At 40.0% G+C, this 16,852-nt stretch overlaps 1 protein-coding gene across 1 annotated transcript in view; it reads left to right on the top strand.

Annotated features, from left to right (window-relative positions):
* isca1 (iron-sulfur cluster assembly 1) overlaps window positions 1-10,009 on the top strand; it is a 41,414-nt gene extending 31,405 nt beyond the window's left edge. Inside the window, exon 4 of the mRNA XM_060845236.1 lies at window positions 6,350-10,009. Within this exon, the coding sequence (XP_060701219.1) occupies window positions 6,350-6,498 (149 nt within the window). The 3' untranslated portion in view covers window positions 6,499-10,009. The remainder of the gene's footprint in view (window positions 1-6,349) is intronic.
* Window positions 10,010-16,852: the final 6,843 nt, after the last annotated feature.

Genomic DNA, 16,852 nt, shown 5'->3' with positions numbered 1-16,852 from the left:
TTGTGAGACTGGAAGCCTTTGACTAGTGAAGTGCCTCAGGGGTTAGTGGTAGGCCCATTGCAGTTTATTATCTATATCAATGATTTGGATGAGAATGTACAAGGCATGATTAGTAAGTTGGCAGATGACACTAATATAAGTTGTATTGTGGACAGTAAGGAAGGTTGTCAGAAATTACAGCAGGACCTTGATTAGCTGGGGAAGTGGGCTGAAAAATGGCGAATGGAGTTTAGTATACATAAGTGTGAGGTCTTGCATTTTAGAAAGTCAAATCAAGGTAGGAGTTTCATGGTGAATGGTAGGGTGCTAAGGAGTGTAGTGGAACAGCAGGACCTTGGTGTTTAGGTGCACGGTTCTCTGAAAGTGGAGTCACAGGCAGACAGGGCAGTAAAGAAGGCTTTTGGCATATTGGTCTTCACAAGTCGAAGTATTGAGTATAGAAGTTGGGAAATTGTATTGTAGTTGTAGAGGATGTTGGTGAGGCCACACCTGGAATATTGTGTTCAGTTTTGGTCACCTTGCTGTAAGACGAAAGTTATTAAACTGGAAAGAGTGCAGAAGAAACTTTTGAGGATGTTGCCAGGATTCTGAGTTACAGGGAGAGATTGGACAAGTTAGGGGTGTTTTTTTTTTTCAGAGCTTAGGAGACTGAGGGGGGATCTTATAGAAGTGTATAAGATCATGAGAGGCATGGAAAGGATGAATGCACTTAGTCCTTTTCCCAGGGTTGGGGAATTGAGGACTAGAGGGCATTAGTTTAAGGTTAGAGTGGAAAGAATAAAAGGGAACCTGAGGGGTAACATTTTTACACAAAGGGTGGGCTCATACAGAATAAGCTGCCAGCAGAAGTGGTTGAGGCAGGTACAGTAACAATTAAAAGGCATTTGGTTAAATACATGGATAGGAAAGGTTTGGAAGGATCTGGGCCAATTGCAGGGAAGTGGGGTTAGCATTGATGGACATTTTAGTCAGCATGGATCAGTTTGGGTCAAAGGGCCTGTCTCCATTCTGTAGGACTCAATGACTCTATGACCTGATCAGTTCCCAGAGATTTATCCACCTATGTGCATTTTAAGACATCCAGCACCACCAAAATATGGACATTTTTCAAGATATCTCTATTTCCACATGTTCTCTAGTTTCCATATCCTTCTCCACAAAATATTCATTTAGTATCCCATCCATCTCCTGCAGTTCGACACATAGGTGGCCTCCTGATCTTTAAAGGACCCTATTCTCTCCATAGTTACTGTTTTGTCCTTGATGAATTTGGAGAATCCCTTTGGATCTCTTTTAACTCTATTTGCCAAAGCTATCTCTTGTCCCTATTTCTGCCCTCCTGATTTCGCTCTTGAGTATACTCATAATTTTCTAGGGATTCACTCAATCCCTACTGTCTATACCTGACATTTGGTTCCTTTTTCTGACCAGAACTTCAATTTCTCTTGTCATCCAGCACTCTCTACCTCACCAGCCTTGGCCTCCACCCTTGCAGGAGCATACTGTCTCTGGACTCTCATTATCTCATTTTTGAAGGTTTCCCATTTTCCAGTCATCTTTTTACCTGCAATTATTCACCCCCCCCCCCCGCCCCTGCCCCCGCCCCCCCAATCAACTTTTGAAACTTCTTGCCCAATATCTTTAAAATCTGCCTTCCTCCAGTTTAGAATTGAGTTTTAGGTCAGGTCAGTGTGGAGTTTGCACCTTCTCCCCGTGTCTGCGTGGGTTTCCTCCGGGTGCTCCGGTTTCCTCCCACAGTCACAAAGATGTGCGGGTCAGGTGAATTGGCCATGCTAAATTGCCCGTAGTGTTAGGTAAGGGGTAAATGTAGGGGTATGGGTGGGTTGCGCTTCGGCGGGTCGGTGTGGACTTGTTGGGCCGAAGGGCCTGTTTCCACACTGTAAGCAATCTATTCTAAGTCTACTCTTTTACATCACTATTTTAAAACTAATAAAATTATGATCATTGGTCCCAAAATGCTCCCCCACTGACACCCTTGTCACTTGCTCTGCTTTATTTCCCAAGAATAAGTCCAATTTTGCACCTTCTGTAGTACGTACATTCACATACTGAATAAGAAAGATCTCCTTACAAATTTGCTTCTCAATTTCCCACTGACTATTGGAGGGTCCACAGTACAATCCCATAAGGTGACCATCCTTTTCTTATTTCTTAGTTCTACCCAGATAACTTCTTTGGACATACTCCCTAAGTACAGCCATAATGTTGTGCCTAATCAAAAGCAGCCCACCCCGCATTCTTCTATCCTTCCATAGCATCTATATCCTGGAATGCTTAACTGCCAGTCCTGTCCATCATTGAGCCATGTCTCTATAATAGTTATGTTATCCCAGTCCCATGTTCCCAATCAGGCCCCGAGTTCATCTGCCTTACCTGTCGGGCATCTTGCAGTGAAATAAATGCAGTTTAATTTATCATTTCTACCTTGCTCTCTACTTGGCTCCTGCATGCCTTGTCTCTTTGACTTGCTCCTTTTCCCAACCACACAAGCTTCAGACTGATTTCTTTTCTCACTATTTCTATGGGACAGACACAGATGCACACTGACACACATGCACACCCCTACCTTACTAGTTTAGATCTTCCTACGTTGCTCCAGCAAATCCTCTCGCCAGTAAATTAGTTCTCTTCCTACGCAGATGCAACCTGTCCTTCTTAAACAGGTCATTTCTATCCCAGAAGAGATTCCAGTGATCCAAATATTGTGCAATCTCATTTCTTTGTTCTCCATTATTAATTCTCCTGCTGTCAGTCTGTAAGATTGTCCTACTAATCTTTTGATTTTTACATACTAATGGAAGCTTTTGCAATCCTTTTTATGTTCATTGCAAGTTTACCCTCCTACTGTTTTCTGCTTTATTCTCTTGCTACTCATTTCCTGAATTCTAGGCTGCTCCCAATCCTCCAAATTGCTAGTTTTTCTAGCAACTTTGAGTCATCTTTGGATCCAATGCTATCCTTAATTTCTGTTGTTAGCCATGGTTGGGTTACTTTTCCTGTTGTGTTTTTGCACTAGCAAGGAATGTATAACTGTTGCAATGCATACATTTGTTCCTTAAAAGTTATCCATTGCCTGGCCTCCTTTAATGCCTTTTAGAAAAGTTGCCTAGTCCACCATGGCCAACCTCACCTTTTTTTGTGTTTTCTTTATTCCTCTGCATAGATGTGGAACCCAGATGCAGATTATACTACTACACTTTTTGTTTTTGTGGAGAGTTCTGTCCTGTTATGGTCATTTTTCCGTAAAGAATCCCTTAAATGGATTATTAATTAACACCTTTTCATTTTGCAAAATAATATCTAAGGTAACCTGTACCCTGTTTGATTCATCAGTATATTAGTCTTTTTTTTAAGAAAAGGTCTTGTACACATCCGGGGTTTGTCACTGTATTATTGCTCATATGGCTTGGTGGGTGGTTTGGCCAGTGTTATGTAGATTAAAGTCACTCATGATAACTGTAATACCCTTGTTAAATATTTCTCTAATTTCTTATTTAATTCTATTCTCTACCTTAACACCGTTGTTTGGAAGCCTACCGATGACTCCTGCTAAAATGTCTCTACTTCTACCCATTATTGCTTCTTTCCAGCAAGGCTAATTCTATCTCTAGATCTTCTGGGTCAATATCCTTTCTTACCATTGCTCTGATGTCATTCTTTATGAACGATTCCACCTTTGTCTCCTTTCAATGTTCCATTCCCAGCCTTGGTCATCCTGCAGTCATGGCTGTGTAATCACAATTATATTGTACCCATATACAAGTATATGCACTTTTAATTTTTCAACCTCATTGCAAGTGCTCCATGCGTTCAAAAATGTAACATTTTTACATTTCTTTTTGTATTAAGGCCCTATTTTCTACCAACACTGCCTTCCACTTTTGATTTCTACATTTGTATTTTTCATTGCTAACATCATTTTCCTCTCTTGTATCTCCCCAATCTGGTTCCCATCTCCTGCCAATCTAATTTTAACCTTCCCCACCATACTCGTGTTTGGATTAGACAAAAGGTAAACCATCTAATATGGGGCCCAGACATTTTGGTCACTTTCCAATAACTTTCCTTGATGATTAGGTCAGAAGTAGGGATGTTTGCTGATTTATGTGCTTGGTACGATTTGCATCTCCTCCGATAGTGAAGTCTGTGTCTGCCCAAAACAAGACCAGGATAATATTCAGGGTTAAGATCATAAATGGTCAGTAGCATGCTAAATACTTGAGAATCTGTCACTTCCTCTTGACATTTAATATTCTGGGAGTCACCACTAAGTAGAAATTGACCTAGATCAGTGCTCTGAATATTGTGGTTAAGAGAACAAATCAGAGGCTGGAAATTCTGCAGTGGTTAGCTCACCACTTAATTCCCAACGTCAGTCTGTCACCTTTAGGGACAATTTAGGACCATAATAGATTATTCCCACGTTGGCACAGATGAGTACAGTTCCAACAAAAATCAAGGAACCTGATTGGGACTACCTTACACATTCATTCCCTCCAACACTAGGGCACCATGGCTGCACTCTATGATCGAAAAGATGAACAATAGCAAGTGGAGGCAGCACCTTTCAAACCTGCAGTCTCTACCGTCTAAAAGAAAAAACTAAGGTACCAGATGTCTGAAAGTATGATCATCCATAAGTTCCTTCTAAGTCATGCACTGTCCTTGTTTGGAAATATTTTACCATTCCTTCAGGGTTACAGAATCCCAATCCTGGAACTCCTTCCCCAATAGTGCAGTGAGATTCTGTAGGGAATGTGAACTTTTTATGCTTTCTGCTTTTGCTTATATGTACCTTGTTGTGAATTATTTTAACATGTTTTCTGTGATGTTATGCTTGATGAAGTTAATTTTAGATACGAAGATGAACTGCCTTCATGATTTGGTTTAATAAGAACCACAAGTATAGCTGGACTGCTTATTAAGATTATGCTGTTAAACCATGACAATGGGTCATAATCAACATTGATGTGTAAGCATTGACTGGTAGGTATAAAGATCAGAAGAGTCCTTGGATGCAGATAAAAACAATGAACTCTGAAAACCTTGTTGTACCAATTTCAAGTCTAATTAGGGAGAGAAGAGAGAAAAGGAACTCATGAACAATTTGCAGCTAATAGTCAGCGGGAGATAAGAACCATTTGAACTAAGATATCAACCAGCATCTTTTATGAAGTATAACTTGTGTTGCTTATGACCTGACCTGACAACTCTGCAACAAATGCCACCTCCTGAATTTATTGCATCATCTTTGCAATTCTGTTCAAAAAGGTGGCTCAATGCCACATTCTCCTTGGGAATGGTGATAAATGCTGATTGTTGCCACAACTAAGCTTTAAGGAAGAGACAGCGCTCAGTTTGTTCAGAGTGCAAAGTTTGTGAAACCAGCTCCCAATGTATGGCCAAGGAAAGTGATGAATTCAGTGTCTAGGTGACCATTTTATGTTGCAACTGAAGACAATGGCTCCTATCTTTCCTGTCTAATTGAATTTAAAATCTGCTCATTTGCCATTGATTGATTGTTAGCTAACCAACTTGACAGCCACTGTGTTCTTGACCAAGTCTCCTGATATGTTGAATGTCTTCCTGGATGAGCTTTCTCCAATTTTGGTCTATCATCAGTCAAGGTCTCCTATGAGTCAATGGGTGTTTGACTTCTTCAGGGGTGCTTTGAGGGCATCCATAAGTATTTTCCACTGTCTTCTGGGAGTTGTTTATTATGAGTAAATTCTAAGTATGTCAGTTACTTTGAGAATATATTGTCAGGCACATGAATGCAAGATATCCTGCCCAGTGGACTGGCTTCAAGTGATCAGCACCTTGACGTAGCGCATGTTGGCCTGAGAAAGGATGCTACTGTTGGATCACCTGTCTTGTTACTGATTTGGAGAATCTTTCAAAGGCACTGCTAGTGGCATTCGCTATTTTAAGATGCCTAATGTGATGTAAGGACAACTTACATGTTGTTCTCATTTCTTAAAGATCTCTCTCTATATAGAAAGAAATAGGTAATCTGAGTTCCTTCTCATCCTAGTCTCTGATTTGGATTCCTAAGAATATTTCTTGAAATCCTGGATGACCCAATAAAGTTTTTCAGCTCAGTGAAGCTCCAAGGAAAGATGGACAGCTCCCACAAGCCATAATTTTCCCACTTCTGCATTAGGTGTTATCAACATACTGACTTTTAAGATGAATCATCAAGGAGCATCATGAATATGATGAATAGGGATTCCAGAATTCATCTTGAAGCATGTTGTACAAAATGGAGGTTTGTATGCCACTTTTCCAGTGGTAATAAAGATATATTTGTTTTTCATTTCTCTTACAGGTGTTCGAATATTCATTGAAAAGAAAGCACAGTTGACACTTTTAGGAACTGAAATGGACTATACAGAAAATAAACTCGCTAGTGAATTTGTATTCCACAATCCTAACATCAAAGGAACCTGTGGCTGTGGAGAAAGCTTTCACGTTTAACTGAAACCAACGGTGTAAACTGAACACTAATGTGGACATTGCTGTGTTGAGACACTGACTTTTTTTTCAAGCGATTGAGTGTAGTGGATTCTTTGTTTTCATTGGTTTTGAAGGAGAAAAACTGACAATGCATTTGACATTTTGCCAATAACAGGGAACCTTTCTCCTGAAGCAGAATTTTGCGCAAGAGGTTATGGTGTAAGACGTATTTATTTCTTCTGTTCCATCATGACATAACTAATATCATCAGGTTTGTGTAACTGAAGTGTTAGATGGTGAGATTAATACATTTGTCTGATTCAGATAGGTTTAACATCTTTTTTGCATTTGAGGGAAGAAAAATGTTTTTGTATTTGCTATCTTCAAATCCTCTGTCCTCTTGTTTCTGCTTATCCATTTATGGCCAATGGAAACTGTGCCTAAAACAGATAAGTTTGAAAAAGGAATAAAGGGCTTGTTTCAGCCTTTTTATAGTTCAACTTTATTAATGCCACATACAAATCTTTCAAAAGGCTGCAACTGTCAGAGTCATGAGTTATTTTTTCATAGCAACTTTGGTTTGATAGCAAGTGGAAAATTCAAATGGAAGCAGACTCTTCAGTCCAACCAGTCCATGCTGACCACGTTCCCAAACTAAACTAGTCCCACTGCCTGCACTTGATCCATATTCCTCCAACCTTGCCTATTCATGAAATTATCTAAATGTCTTTTAAATGTTGTAACTGTACTTACATCCACTATTTTCTCTGGCAGTTCATTCCAAATACGCACCACCCTCTGTTTTAAAAAAAATTGTCCCTCATGTCCTTTTTAAATCTTTCTCCTTTCACCTTAAAAGAAAAGTCCCTTAGTTTTGAACTTCCCCACCTAGGGAAAAGACCCTTGTCATTCACCTTATCTATGCTCCTCTTGGCCTCAATAAGGTCATCTGTCAACCTCTTACGCTGCAGCGATATAAGTCCCAGCCTTTCCAATCTATTTTAACATCTCAAACTTTCCATTCCGAGCAATGCCCTGGTAAGTCTTTTCTGAACCCTCTTCAGTTTAATAATATCCCTCCTATAATAGGGTGACCAGAACTGTGCACAGTACTCCAGAAGAAATCTCACCAACAACCTCAACACGATGTCCCAATGTCGATATGCTGAGCAATAACAGCTAGTGTGCTAAACCCTCTTAACCACCCTGTCTACCTGTGATGCAATTATAAAGAATTATGTACCTAAACTCCTAGGTCTCTTCTGTTCTTCAACACTATCCAGGGCCCTACCATTAATTGTATAAGTCCTGTCCTTGTTTGTATTAACCAAATGCAATACCTCACATTTATCCAAATTAAACTCTATCTGCCACTCCTCAGCTTATTGACTCAATTGATTAAGATCTCCTTTTAGTCTTAGATAACTTTCTTCACTGTCAACAGAACCATCAATTTTGGTGTCATCTGCAAACTTACTAACCATGCCTGCTCAAGTCTCATCCAAATCATTTATATAAATCATTTATATATATATAAAACATATATATAATTTGTTGATCTGCTTCCATTTATATAAACAAACAAAAGTGGACCCGGTACTGATCTCTGTGGAACACCACTGGACATAGGTCTCCAGACTGAAAAACAGCCTTCCAACCCACCCTCTCCTGCCATAAAGCCAATTTTGTGTCCAATTTGCAAGCTCACCCTGACTCCCATGTGACCTAACATTACTATTTTATCTACATGCGGAATCGTGTCAAAGGTTTTACTAAAGTCCAAATAAGCAACATCTACCACTATACCCGCATCAATCTTTTTGGTTACTTCATTACAAAAAGAAAATCAAAATTTGTGACGTATGCTTTTCCTCTCCATGCTGACTATCCACTAATCAATCTTTGTCCAAATGCACGTAAATTGTATCTTCCATCTTTTCTGCTGCAGAAAAAAAAATTCTCAGTAACTTTGCTTTGACAGCAAGTTAAAACTTCAAATTATTTTGAAAGAGTTGTATCGAATAAGCTTTAAACCATTATGTTCAGGACCAGTAGGCAATTTGTTGATCTGCTTCCATTAACTGAGTGTATAAAATGAAGGTAAAATTGATAATGGAGGCTCAATGAATTGGAGTACTTACCTTCCATGTTGTTTCATATCACTCATGCAGTCCACTGTGCTGTGCCAACAAAATCCGATACAATTTTCTTTCAGTTTAGTGGGCTAGAAGATATCTTTGACAAACGCCCAATGCTCAAGAAACTCAGGTCTGGTAGCATCATGGAGAGAGCAATAGGGCTGATGTACTTTTCCGAAAATGAGCTGCTGAGTTTCTCCAGTGTTATGTTTCAGATTTACAGCATCCACAGTATTTTGCCTTTAGAAAATATCTTTGTTGTCTGGAACCAGACCCTTTAAAATTTTTTTGATCAGATTAAATAGCGTCCAAGTGGTGTCAATGGCATGATATGATCATTGTTGAGGAATTATATTTTATGATTGAGCAGATTTGATCATTTTATACGTAGGCAAGTATAAAGTTTCTGTCTCATTGGAAGAATGTTATTTGAAATGAAATCTGTTTATCATATATCAAGAATTAGTATCAAGTTATTAATTTCCTGATGGTATGCACAGCTTTTATTTACTTCAATGATTTGTCTAACAGGGTGAAAGTATTAACCATTGTGAGCTAATGCTTTTTGCGTTTGGAGATGGTCCAGTAACTTTTAATTTTCCATGTCCATAAAATATAAAATAGTTTCTGTTAGTTCTAATGTGTAAATTGTATTTTAAATGGTCAGATTTTTAAGTAATTTTTCTATCTTTGTGTGCACATTGTAATTCATTTCCAATAATTTTCTGTAATGATTGTGCTAATTTTGGTTTCTGTTTTCTTAGGTTATTTTTTTAAAAACAAAGGTTGTATTTATCTATATTTTTTAAATTAAAGTTTAATATTAGATGTGCTGTGTAAGTAGCATCTCAGGAGTTTAATGAGGATCTGACTGGCTTAAAGCAAGTTGAAATTTTCAATTTGCTGCATCAAACACCATCTGCTAGTGGTTTAAGTTAAATATGAAAGATGTGTTCTGCATCATGGACTCATCGATATTTAGTTTTAAGTTGCTACTAACCACTGGCCAATTTATATTTGACAATTTGTCTTGATTGTTGGTGCTGGGCAATTCACTCCATGGACTCCATAATATTGGGTGAAGTACAAACCAGATTTTGCACATGTACGGTAGTTGCTTGAAAGTAATGAATGAGATTTTCATTTCTGCCTGTTGGACCTTTCTCCGTGATGTGCATCAATACCACAGTGTAAATAAGTGTACGTCTCTTGTTACTTGATTTACCTTGACTGCAAACGATAGGTACTGTAGCAGCAGCAGAATAAGAGAACTGCAGAATTGGAGAACTTTGGAAGTTGGTTGGAAAATATTCTCTGTATCCAACTGTTTTATACCAGAGTTGAGTGATACTGAGATTGAGATTCCAAAATAGAAAGCTGTGATTCTCAGGATTGCAACAACTTGTGTTCATAGTTTAATAAAAATAGTATTTAATGAAATGATAAGATCTACAGAATCTTCTTACCAAAGGATTCTCTCAATGGTATTCTGATATTTTTGATGAGATAATGATCGGCCCAGAAATATGTGGCTCAGCAAAAGTAGTTGCGTAAGATACTGATAGAAAAAAGATTCCAAATGTTTTGGAAACTTCAGGTCAATGTCAGAACTGACCATAGTTAAATCCCATTCTCCACTTAACCTTAAACAATATACTTGTCTCTTAGACTTCCTGTTCTTTTTTTTTTAAAAAAAATGTCCTGTTCTTGATATAGTTCTAGTGAACCTTGGCTGTGCTGTTTTTAGAAGTTCTTAATATGTTTTTCTAACAAATTTCTTGTAATAGAACTGAAGGCAAAACCTTTTTAGATAGTTCCTTTGTTTCCACTATGGTTTAATGGGTTCCTAGATAGCATATAATTCCAACTTACAAAGCAATCTGCCATATGTGGAAAAACATGGTTCTTGGATGGTCAGTTTGGAGGGAATGTACCCTGATCATGTTCTTGGCAAAGCCTCTCAATATGTTTGTTACCTTTTGAAATGAACAATTCCCGATTTTTAGTTGGTTGCAAGCTAGGGATGTTTTTCTTCTTTAAGGATACTTTGTGGACATCCTTAAGGTTTTTATGTTATATTCCTGTGAGTCTTCTGCCATAATCAAGTTCCTGGAACACTGATCGTTTCTTAAGTCTGGCGTCTGGCATACAAATAATATCTTGTTCAGCAGGACTATTTATAAATGATTAGCCAATGATTTTCCATATCTTGGGAGCATCCTCTTGTAGTGAGGTGTGGATGACAACATTCTTCATTGCTTCTATTGGACCACTTAGAGACAAAAACCTGCGGATGCTCGAATCCAAAGTAGGCAAGCAGGAAGCTGGTGGAACACAGCAAGCCAGGCAACATCAGGAAATGGAGGTCAATGTTTCAGGTATAACTCTTCCTGAGGATAAGTTCTACCGGAAACCTCAATTTCTTCATCTCCTGATGCTGCCTGGCTTGCTGTGTTCCATCAGCCGCTTTCTTGTCTATTCTCTTTTGGGCGACCTCAGCCTTTGACCAAGGGAAAGAATGTTTGAGGCCCAGGATCTTAAATGCAAGTCTAAGATGATTTATCAGGTAAAGATTATCCCTGAGCTATTGTACTTTGGAAACTTGAATAACCTACAGCAGACACCACGAGGCACTGGAGAAATACTGCCTGTTTTGCCTTTGCAGAATCCTCTAAAATTGGGTACAAGAAGAGTGGTCTGACAGCAATATCCCTTCTCAAGCTATTGGCAGGTGGGACTAGATTGGGTTGGGATAGACTGGTTGGACTGAAGGGTCTATTTCCATGCTGTACATCTCTATGACTCTATGTTAAGAATTGAGGGTGGAAATAGAGCATAACTATGGCCAAATTATAATTTGTGAACAGTCATTGTGCTGGTACAGGTGTTATGCTTCTTTTCACTTTTTTTTCCCAGAAGATGTACTGCACAACTTTAAGCATTGAACTGCAACTGCTTTTATCTGCCCAACGTATTTGCCAAATTTGTAGATTTTGAATCAATTCCTGTTCTCACTGTCAAAATCATTTGTATAAATGAAAAACAAAATGGAATCCTGCCATAAATTTCAGAATTCGCCATTACCCTTCTCTTCATACCAAAACAATCCATTTTGACATTATTCAGCTTTTGGCTCCTAGCCATGCCTCTACTCAAACTACTATTTCTTTTTATCCATTGTTTCTCCGTCTTCATAACAAGCCACTAGCATTTTGTCTACTCGAAAGCAGTGATTTGAAACTGTTTATAAGGTGAGCTAAGTGGGGCGATGACCCTCATTTTAGTACATAAAAAAAGTTATGCTCCTTATGAAATTTAAGTAGTTGGCATTAACATTCAATACAAGCTGTTATTTGCCATTTCGATGTCTAGTGTGCATCTAAGTATTTAACTTAACTATCCTTTTTTTGAATTCTTTTGCATGACTTAGGCTTCACTAAATAACATGAAAGTTCAGCAGTAATACAGATGGGAAATAATATGTCTGCCTTTATCTAAAAAAAATGGCATGTAAAAATATGAAGATCTTGTATAGTTTTAACAAGGCCCTAGTCAGACCACAGCTCGAATACTGTGAAGAGTTTTGGGTCATCTATTTAAGGAAGGATATACTGGTGTTGGAGGCTGTCCAAAGAAAGTATCAGCCTAATGAGCCAGGTATGTAGGGACTGTCCTGTGAGGAAAGCTTGAGTAGATTGGGCCAGTACTCATTTGGAGTTTAGAAGAACAAGGCATGGATGGATGTGGGAAGGTTGTTTCAGCTCGTGGGAGAGTCTATGACCAGAGGGCATAATGTCAGAATAAGGGGGTCACATATTTAAGATGGATGATCAGGAATATCTTCCTTCAGATGGTAGTAAATCTGTGGAATTCTTTACAATAGAATACTATAGATGTTGGTCCATTAAGTATATTCAAGGCTGAGCTGTACATTTTTTTTAGTCTTAAGGAATTAAGATTAATGGGGAAAAGATAGGAAAGTGGAGTTGAGGATGATCAGATCAGCCATGACCTCCTGGATTGCTGGAGTGGATTCAATGGGTTAAATAGCCTGCTTCTGCTCCTACATTTTGTTACCCTTTCCTAGTTGCCTTTGAGAAGTGGTGGTGACCGCCCCTTGCCTGATTCACTGTAGACTGCTTGGAGTTATGTACAGGCATCCCAACAACTGTCAGGATATGGGGAAGAAAATAAATCAAGATAGAAAAGGCCTGTAAGAAAGACTCTATTACAATAATCATTGGGGGCTTCAATATGTGGTTGGACTGGGCAAATCAGGTTGGTAGTGGATCTCAACAAAAAGAATATGTGGACGAGTTGGTTTTTTGGGAGCAGCTTGTGGTAGAGCCGACTAAGGAACAGGCAATTCTGGATGTGGTGTTGTGTAACAAGGCACACTTTATTAGGGAGCATAAGGTGAGGGTATCCTTGTGGTGGAGGTGGGGAGGTGCAGTCACGATAATCTGATACAATTCACTGTGTAATTTGAGGGAGAAGCTGGAAGATGATGTAACAGAATTGCAATTGACTAAAGGTAACTACAAAGACATGGGGAGAGTTGATTAGAAGGGGAGCCTAGGAGTGAAGATGATGGAATAGGAATGGCAAAATTTTCTGGAGGTAGATTTAGGAGGCACAGCAGAAATTTATCTGAATGAAGAGAAAGGACACTAAGAGAAAGTTGAGGTAACATGGCTGACTAGGGAAGTCCGGGACAGACATAAAATAAAACAATATAGTGAAGATTAGTGAGAAGCCAGATGATTGGGTAGCCTTTAAAAACCAGCAAAACATAACTAAAAAATAAGTTTGGCGGCGGTGGGGGGGGGGGTGGGGGTGGAGATGAAATCTGAGGTTAAGCCAGCTCGTAATATAAATGAAGATTGCAAGTGTTGTTTTAGATGTGAAGAAAAAGGCAAGAGTGGAATTGGACCACCAGAAAATGAAGCTGAAGATGTAATAATGGGGAATAAACAAATGTCACAGGAGCCAATAAGTACTTTACATCAGCTTCCATAGTGGAAGTCATCAGTAACATAGCAGAGCTTCAAGTCAAGAGACAAAGGTGAGTATAGTGGCGTTTACTGCAGAGAAACTGAAAAGTCTGAAGGTGAATAAATCCACCAAGACCAGATAGACTATATCCCAGAGTTCTGAAGGTGATCGCTTAGGAGATTTATGAAGGCATTGGTAGTGATTTTTCAGGAATCACTAGTCAGAGAGGTTCCCAGAGGAGGATTGGTGTCGATGGGCCAAATGGCCTCTCTGCACTGTAGGGATTCTATGACTAGAAAATTGCTAATTTTTACAAATGAGATTGCAGAATATTTGGAAGTGGATGGTAAAATAGAGCTGAGTCAGCACTGCATCATTCAAGGGGAGGTCATAGCCGACAAATCTGAGAATTCTTTTGAGAAGGTAACAAGCAAGTTAGGCAACGGAGAGCTAATGAAGCGATCCATTTGGATTTCCAGAAGGCTTTTTACAATGTCCTGTACAGGATTCTGCTAAATAAGATAAGGGGCCATGGTGTTAGAGGCAAGGTTCTAGCATGGCTAGAGGACAGGCTGACTGGCCAAAGGCATAGAGTGGAGATAAAGGAGTTTTTTTTTCAAGATGGTAGGGTTCTTTTCAGGATGGTAGAGCAATTTCACAGTGGTCCATTTTGGGATCACAACTATTTGTGAATGAACTGAAAAAAGAAAATGAGGGCATGGTTGCTAAGTTTGGAGATAACACAATGGTGAGACAGATAGTGTAGTGTTGAGGAAGCAGGAAGGCTGCAGAACAACTTGAACAAAAGAGGGGAGTGGACAAAGAAGTGGCAGTTGGAACACCGTGGGAAAAGTGTGAGATTATGTGCTTTTGTAGGAAGAATAGAGATGTAGACTGTTTTCTAAAGGGGGAAAGATTTTGGAAATCTTAAGCACAAAAGGTTTTGAGTTTTCCAGTTTAAGGTTCTCTGAAAGCTAACATGCTGGTGTGTTTGGCAATTAGGAAGGCAGATGCAATGTTAGCATTCATTGCAAGAGGGCTAAAATACAACAGCAGAAATATACTGCTAAGGCAGTCTAAAGCTCTGGTCAGACTGCATTTGGAATATTTTGAGCAGTTTTGGGCCCTGTAAGGAAGAATATGCTGGCCTTGGAGAGGGGTCCAGAGAAGGTTTACAAAAATGACCTTAGGGATAACGGTTTTGTCATATGGGAAGCAGGAAGGACTCTGACTCTGTCCTCTATGGAGTTTAGAAGGATGAGGGGATGATCTCATTGAAACTTACAAATTACTAAAAGGCCTGGATAGAATGAAAGTGGAGCTGCCGTTCAGAAGGTGCTGGTGAGCTACCTTCATCAACCACTGCAATTCACACTTGTAGGTTGGCCTATAATGCCTTTATGGAGGGAATTCCAGGATTTTGACCTAGTGTCAGTGAAGGAACAGTGAAAATTCCAAGTCAGGATGATAAATGGTTGGGAAAGGAATTTGCAGGTATTGTACCCATGTATATGCTGTCCTTGTCCTTCCAGGTGGAAATTGTCATGGGTTTGGAAGGACCAGTCTAAGGATCTTTGAATTTCTGCACTGCATCTTGTAGATAATACACACTGCTGCTACAGAACATTGGTGGAGGGAGTGGATGATTGTCGATGTGGTACCAATGAAACGGGCTGCTTTGTCCTGGATGGTGTCAAGCTTCTTGAGTATTGTTGGAGTCGCAGCATCTAGGCAAGTGGGGATTTTCCATCATGCTCTTGACTTGTGCTTTGTAGATAGTGGACAAGCTTTGAGGAGTCAGGAGATGAGTTACTCATCATAGTATTCCTGGTCATATTAAAAGAACTCTTGCACAGGCACCTTGCACACCCTCAGGATGACTTTCGGGACCTGGAACACTTATGGACAGTGCTACCATGATTGCTCAGACACTATGAAATTGGCATCGTGACCCTGAGTGAATCACAGCAGGCAGTGTAACAACTCAGAGAAAGGTGGTGGCTATACCTTTTATGATGAAAAAGCAAGGCTGAAGAAGAGCACTGCATCCACGCAGTCAGCTTTGCCATCAAAATATACTAGTAGACCAACTCCAAGCCTCCCCCTGCAGAATACGTGAATGCCTCAAGACACTCTGATTCACCCTTGCTCAGAACCAGCAGCAGCTGGGGTCAAGGAGAAATTCTACTCCAGCCTTGACCAATCTCTCATGGGTTGCTACAGAGGACAGACTAATTGTGCTCGGTGACTTCAATGCCTCGAGTCAGCAAAAATGCAGAACTTTGGAGAGATTTAATCAGGAAAGAGGGAGGTGGGAAGCAAAACTCCAACATCCTTCTCCTGACCAACTGTCATAACCACAACCACCACATCATCAATATACTGTTTCGGCAAAGGGACAAATACAAGACAATGGCAGCATTGTTCATTCCAACATCAGTGTAAGAGCGAGGAATCAGAAAGATGTTAAAAGCGCACGCCATGACAGGAACCAATGACTGCTGGACGGACTATTGCATGATCCGAGCCAAGGTAAACATAAATAGAGCCCTGTCATTGTAGAGACAACAGGAGCAGTGCTGCCAAAAGTTCACTGTTGAGGCATTAAAAACCCAGGGAAAAAAATAGCCTCATACAACCAACTCCTCTCCACAAACCTAGCAATCCTTGATGACACTGAGTCATGGGATCTGGTGCTGAGTCTGTGGTCCACTCTTTGGTTGCACCATGAAATTTAACACCATCCTTCACCTACTCCATGATGACATGGAAGTCATGACAATGACAAGTAACTCCACCACCAACCCATTCCCCATTCGGACCAGTGTCAAGCAGGGCTGCGTCATCGCCCTAACACTGTTCTTGATCAATCTCGCTCAATGCTTTAATTTAGATTTAGATTACTTACAGTGTGGAAACAGGCCCTTCGGCCCAAAAAGTCCACACTGACCCTCCGCAGAGCAACCCACCCAGATCCATTCCCCTACACCTAACACCTATGGGCAATTTAGCATGGTCAATTCACCTAACCTGCACATTTTTGGACTGTGGGAGGAAACCGGAGCACCCGGAGGAAACCCGCGCAGACACGGGAAGAATGTGTAAACTCCACACGCACAGTTGCCTGAGGCGGGAATTGAACCCGCGTCTCTGGCGCTGTGAGGCAGCAGTGCTAACCACTGTGCCACTGTGCTGCCCCGTCAACATTCATCACCAACAAGCTCCCTCCTGGAAACTGTGGG

The sequence above is a fragment of the Hemiscyllium ocellatum genome, chromosome 2 (assembly GCF_020745735.1).
Source record: "Hemiscyllium ocellatum isolate sHemOce1 chromosome 2, sHemOce1.pat.X.cur, whole genome shotgun sequence".
In the NCBI taxonomy this organism is placed as follows: Eukaryota; Metazoa; Chordata; class Chondrichthyes; order Orectolobiformes; family Hemiscylliidae; genus Hemiscyllium; species Hemiscyllium ocellatum.
This window is presented reverse-complemented; position numbering and strand designations above follow the sequence as displayed.